The sequence below is a fragment of the Bison bison genome, unplaced genomic scaffold, assembly GCF_000754665.1.
Source record: "Bison bison bison isolate TAMUID 2011002044 unplaced genomic scaffold, Bison_UMD1.0 scf7180017864280, whole genome shotgun sequence".
NCBI classification, from domain to species: Eukaryota; Metazoa; Chordata; class Mammalia; order Artiodactyla; family Bovidae; genus Bison; species Bison bison.
Window position 1 is genome coordinate 6,261,159 of NW_011494852.1, and position 6,585 is coordinate 6,267,743.

At 44.8% G+C, this 6,585-nt stretch overlaps 1 protein-coding gene across 3 annotated transcripts in view; it reads right to left on the reverse strand.

Moving 5' to 3' along the window:
- The window catches only part of RASGRP4 (RAS guanyl releasing protein 4), a 14,596-nt gene extending 14,240 nt beyond the window's left edge, over window positions 1-356 (reverse strand). For all 3 annotated transcript variants that reach the window (XM_010849190.1, XM_010849189.1, XM_010849191.1), the window contains exon 1: window positions 211-356. In XM_010849190.1, the coding sequence (XP_010847492.1) occupies window positions 211-233 (23 nt within the window). In that variant the 5' untranslated portion in view covers window positions 234-356. The remainder of the gene's footprint in view (window positions 1-210) is intronic.
- Between the last annotated feature and the right edge of the window lie 6,229 nt (window positions 357-6,585).

The following is a 6,585-nucleotide window of genomic DNA, read 5'->3' on the forward strand; positions in this document are numbered from 1 at the left end:
AGCCGCCCGAGCCAACAGCCCCAGCCTGAGCTTTCTTTGGACACCCCGAAGCATCTTTCTACCTGGCGCCCCCTGCTTCTGCGGCGGCTGCGAAAGTAGCTGGACACCGTGCCCCCCCCTCGTCAGAACCTCCCCGACCTTCCCCCTGCAGCCCGAGAGAGACCCAGGGGCTTACGGAGCTCCGGGTCTCCTTGGGGAGGGTCCTCTCACCTCTTGCTGTCTTTCCTGTTCATGCTTCCTGGCGGGGAAGGGGGGTCTTATAAGAGTGAGGCTCAGCTCCTCCCCCCTCACCACAGCTCCATCTTCTTAGCCCCTTGGGAGCTGGGGCCTCCTCGGCGCTTGGGAAGGAAAGAGGAACTGCCCCTCCCCACCCAGCCCCAGGCCAGGGGGAAGGAAGAGGCTGGGGAGAGACCAAAGGTCCCCCCTCCCCCCACTTGGGGATCCCTTCAGGCTGAGGTTTCCGGTGCTGCCGGCCCCCACCCCCAATCACCCGGCGGGCTCTCTCTATCTCCCCCATCTTTCGATCTCCAGACCCGTGATTCTCTGTTCTGTCACTGTCATGCTTCAATAAAAGCCCTTTTTAAAGAAAATGTGCCTAATATGACATATTTATGTACACACACTCAAAAGAAAAGTCTGTATTTCTGTAAGGACATACTTAACGTCTAACAGTGCACAGAAGTTTGACTGGAAAGTCACAAGACATGGTATTTTGTATATTTCTTCTTCTGTTTCTTTTATTTCTAGCTTAGTTTTAATGCCATTTGTGCCCCCAGAAAACATTTTCACTCTATTCCTTTTATTGTAAGAAAACCTCATGTAGCATCTACTGTATGCCTCACACTGTTGTAAGGGCTTATATTAACTCATTCAATTCTCACACAATCTTAAAGACTGTTATTATCAAAACGTTGCAGATGGAAGCTAACCCCCTGGGAGCCCCCACCCTAGCCCACTGCCCCTCTTAGGCAGGGCTGACACATGGTTGGCTTTCATCTGACCTGTTGGCTACGAGTTTGTTTAAATACATAGAAACATGCTCATAGAAACAGACTTTTCTTTTGAGTATGTGTGCTTTTTTTTCGTTTACCTAAATGTGTCATGTTGACATATTTTTAAATGAAAGTACAAAAAAGAGTCAAATCATAAGTGTTTAGGTTGCTGAACGGTGACAAACTGAACACGTCCATGTGACACAAATCAAGGGAGAGCATGTTTCTGTTTCCCATAAGCCCCCTTGTGTTACCAGCAGCCTAATTTCTAGCAAAGTGGTTTTGCCTGGTTTTGAGCTATGTATAAACTGAATCAACTATCTTGTCTGGCTTCCTTCATTTCACCTGGTGTCTTTGTGATTCTTCTGTATTGTATTTAGTTGTAGCTCATTATTTTGGTTGCTGTATAGTCTTCCATCGTGTGATTAGTTCATGATCTATCGATTGGTTTTTCTGTCATGGACATTTGAGTTGTTTCCAGTTTGGGGCTGCTGTGAATAATGTTGCTGTGATCATTCTATCCCCTGTCTTTTGGTGAATGAAGCAGTGCGTAGTCCTGTAGTGTAGATACCCGGGAGTAGAGTAGTAGTTGCAGTATGATTCTGCCAAACTTAGTAAGTGAGTCCATTCAACCAAAGCTCTCATATAAGTCTATTTTTAAAAATATTTATTTATTTGGCTGCACCAGCTCCTAGGTTGAGGCATATGGAGTCTAGTCCCCTGACCAGGGATTGAACCCAGGCCCCTGCATAGGGCGTGCAGAGTTCTAGCTATTGGACTACCAAGGAAGGTCCTAGAAGTCTATTTTTGTTCCTTTCTTTTTTCCACTGAGAGAAGTCACCATGGATTTTTTTTTTTTTTTTCCAGACTGGAACATTTAGACAAGTACAGAGTGCATTCTCTTTAACTTTTCCATTCCACGCCATGTGATACGGTTTCAGACCCTCTCCTCCGTTTTCCTCCTCCAGCATTTTCTCTTCTCTCTCCTCTAATCTCAAGGATGCTCTCCGTGATGTGCTGTTTGTGACTCTCAGCCAATCTCCTCAGCACCTGCTTCACACAAGGTGATGTAACGGCCCTGACTGAACTGAGCTCATAGTGAGAAAGTGTCTCCAGGCCTCCTGGACTCAAAGGAGGATCAAGGAGTGAGATTGGAAAGCTCTGGGCACTGGTATATACGTGTGTCACCCCGCCATGGCCCTCAGGAATGGTTAATAACAGCAATAACACCAGCAACCACAAAGGAAAAGACTTCTCAAGCAAACCACAAAAAACTTATGAGGCAGAAAAGGGTGCATTTAATAACATCCAAATAAAGATTTCTTTTAATTGAGGACACTGTGGAACAAATATCAAATGACAGAGAGGAAAAACTATATTTAAAATGTCTAAAATCAATGAAAGGAGCTTCCCTGGTGGTCCGGTAGTTCAGAATCCACCTTCTAATGCAGGGGGCGCCGGTTTGATCCCTGGTTAGGGAACTAAGATCCCACATTCTGCGGAGCAACTAAACCTGTGTACTACAACCACTGAGCCCCTGTGCTCTAGGGCCCATGCGCCACAGCTAGAAAAAGCCCGCACGCTGCAACAAAGACCCAGCAAAGCCAAAAATAAAAAAGTAAAATCAATGAGAAGAATATCCAGAATGTATATAAAAAAGGAATAGCTGCAAGTCAGCAAGAGAAAAAGATAGCCACTCTGGTAGAAAACTGGGCAAAGAGGATGAGCAGGTGAGGAGGAGACCCAAAACTCTGACAGGCACCTGAGCAGATGCTAGAAATTATTGGTAAGGGATCAGGGAAGGGCAAATTGAAAGAACATTGAATCATCCTATCGGCCTGGCAAAAATTAGGACTTGGAAAAATGCCAAGTAGAGGTTGAGACTGTGGGGACCTCGGGACCCTCCTTGTACTGATAGCAGACAGCCATTCCTGAGGGCCACTTGGCACAGAAAGTGAAAGTGTTAGTCATTCAGTCGTGTTCAATTCTTTTCAGCCCCATGGACTGCAGCCCACCAGGCTTCTCTGTCCATGGGATTCTCCAGGCAAGAATAATGGAGTGGGTTGCCATTCCCTTCTCCAGGGGACTTTCCCGACCCAGGGATTGAACCCGGGTCTCCCGCATTGCAGGCAGCTTCTTTACTACCTGAGCCACCAGGGAAGCCCCAACTTGGCAATATGGTCAAATCAAACGTGTACATGGAGCTGTGACCCCCTCACTTAGCTCCTGGATGTGCATCCCTCGGTTCCACTCAGGGACATATACTAGGACGTTCACCACAACATTATTTGGGGAGAGCTGGGGGCAACCTGGGTGTTACCTTCCCAGATGAGAGGGTGAATAAACAGAAGCAGACAGTCACGAGAAGGGCCTGCAAAACTCCCACAAGCATAGACAAGGTGTCCACAGAGCAACATGGGTGGATCCTAAGACACGTAATGATGACTAACAGGAGAAAGAAATGCTATTAATATCTTATGATATAAAGCCCAATGACATAGAATAATTTTCTGTTATATACACAATTCTAAGGAAAATCTTAGATACTTAATATACAAGTGTGCATTAAATAGTGTACAATAGATAAACATATAATTGGTTAACAATTATATTAGCCTAAATATCTAATTATATAATATGCATTATGTCATCCAACGATGTGGTACAAGCTTGTGTGCCGTATAGTACAGTTGTATCAGTAAATCAGTATTTATGTAACATGTAGCAGTCTATTATACACAGCTCTCTAGGTATCAATATAATTTTATTGAACTGCAAGATATTGTTTTGTATAGCTTAATAGATACCAGTTCATGTTAATAATATATTTTTTTCGCTTCACCATATGGTGTGTGGGATTTTAAATCCCTGACCAGGGATCGAATTTGTGCTACCCGCAGTGTAGGTGCAGAGTCCTAACCACTGGACCACCAGGGAAGTCCCCAAAATATATATTTTTAAAATATGTATTTATTTGGCTGCACTGGGTCTTAGTTCCAGAACCTTTTAGTTGTGGCATGCAACTCCTGGATGTGGCATGTGGGATCTAGTTCCCCAACCAGGGATTGAACACTGGGCACCCTGTATTGGGAGCACAAAACCTTAGCTACTGGACCATCAGGGAAATCCCCCAATAATAATTTTAATAGATCCTTAAATCAATCAGTTACCATGTGGTAGGCTCTAATTGGTTTCCTCATGGAATCTTCACAATCCTAAAAGGAGGGAACTATCCCAAATTAATCTAGTGGACAAATGAAGAAACTGAGACCCAGAGGCAAGAAGTTAACTGCCCAGCCGGAGGCCCAGGTGTGTGTGGGATCCTACTTTGGGACTTAAGTCCCCACAGGAGCAGGAAGGAGCTGGTTGCCCCCCTGAGGGTTCCCCAACTTACAAAGCCCAGGGCACTCATCTGCATAAAGGGTGGCCCAACTAGTGGCCATGGGTGGCTCAGGCAGCCCCTGGTGAGATGAGGATTAGTATTCTGGGGGATGTAGCCTGGCTCTGCTAAAGTGTCTTTTTGCTATAACTAAGAGATTTTATGCAAATAGAGAGACAGTATAGTAAAATGGTTAAGAACCTTGGCTCTGGGTTCAAATTCCTGGCTCAACCTCTGTGTGAGCTTGGGCAGGTTGCTCTACCTCTCTGTGCTCAGCTTATCTGGAAAATGAGCATCATAAAAGTACTGACTTCCCAAGATTATTGTGAGGAATACAGTCATTGCTCAGCAACTGCAGAGGCTTGGTTCCCAGACCCCCTTGGAAAGTCTGTCCCGTTTTATATAAATGGTATAGTATTTGCATGTAACTCACATACATCCTCTGCTGCTGCTGCTAAGTCAGTTTAGTTGTGTCTGACTCTGCGACCCCATAGACAGCAGCCCACCAGGCTCCACCGTCCCTGGGATTTTCCAGGCAAGAACAATGGAGTGGGTTGCCATTTCCTTCTCCAATGCATGAAAGTGAAAAGGGAAAGTGAAGTCGCTTGGTCGTGTCCGACTCTTCGAGACCCCATGGACTGTAGCCCACCAGGCTCCTCCATCCATGGGATTTTCCAGGCAAGAGTACTGGAGTGGGGTGCCATTGCCTTCTTCGCATACATCCTCTGGCAACATTTAAATAATCTTTGTGCATGTGTGCTAAGTCGCTTCAGTCATGTCTGACTCCTTGCAACCCTATGACCTGTAGCTCGCCAGGCTTCTCCGTCCATGGGATTCTCTAGGCAAGAATACTAGAGTGGGTTGCCATGCCCTCCTCCAGGGGATCTTCCCGATCCAGGGATCAAACCCAAGTGTCTTATGTCTCCTGCAGTGGCAGGCGGATTCTTTACCACTAGCACCACCTGAGAAGCCCAAATCATCTTTAGATTATTTATAATACCTAATACAGTGTAAATGCTATGGAAATAGTTGTACATACAATGTAAATGCTATGGAAATAGTTGCAGGCCTGTGCCAAATTCAAGTTTTGCTTTTCGGAAACTTCTTGAATTTAAATGCATGCTCAGTCTCTTCAGTCATGTCCGACTCTGTGCAACCCTATGGACTGTAGCCTGCCATGTTCTTCTGTCCATGGGATTCTCCAAGGCAAGAATACTGGAGTGAGTTGCCATGCCCTCCTCCAAGGGATCTTCCCGATGCTGGAATTGAACCCACTGAGTCTCCTGCATCTTCCGCATCACAGGCGGATTCTTTACCGCTGAGCCACCCAGAAAGCCCTGAATTTAAATATATATATATATATATATATATAATTTAAGTATATGTATATAATTTATATACAGTTGGTTGAATCTGCAAATAGGAAACCCACAGGTATGGGGGGCAGCTGTACTTCATTTATTTAGGTCGTGTCCTTAAAACCATGCATGGCAAGGACCACACATGTTCAATTTCCCCTCTAAACAATGTAAATAATGACAGGATTGTTGTGAGAACTAAAAAATGACATGCAGGAACAGGTCCTAGCTCAGGGCCATTAATGCAACAGGTACACAAAAGACATCTGCTCTGGCTAGTACTCCTTCCTCATCAGTTTTTATAGTAGTGATAATGAAGATGATTTTCCTTGTATAGGGAGTTTTTAAATACAATTTTAAAGATTATTTCCATTTACAGTTATTACAAAATATTGGCTATATTACCCATGTTGTATAATGTCCTTGAGCCTGTCTTGCACCCAACAGTTAGTACCTCCTACTCCCCTCCCCTTCATTGCCCCTCCCACCACTAGTAGCCACTAGCTTGTTCTCTGTATTTGTGAACCTTCTTTTTCGTTATATTCACTAGCTTGTCGTATTTTTTAGGTTCCACATGTAAGTGATATCATACAATATTTGTCTTTCTCTGTCTGACTTATTTCGCTTAGCATGCTGCTGCTAAGTCGCTTCAGTTGTGTCCGACTCTGTGCGACCCCATAGACGGCAGCCCACCAGGGTCCTCCATCCCTGGGATTCTCCAGGCAAGAATACTGGAGTGGGTAGCCATTTCATTCGCTTAGCATAATACCATCCAAATCCCTCCATGTTGCTTCAAATGGCAAAATTTCATTCTTTTGTTAATGACTGAATAGTATTCCATTGTGTATATGTACCA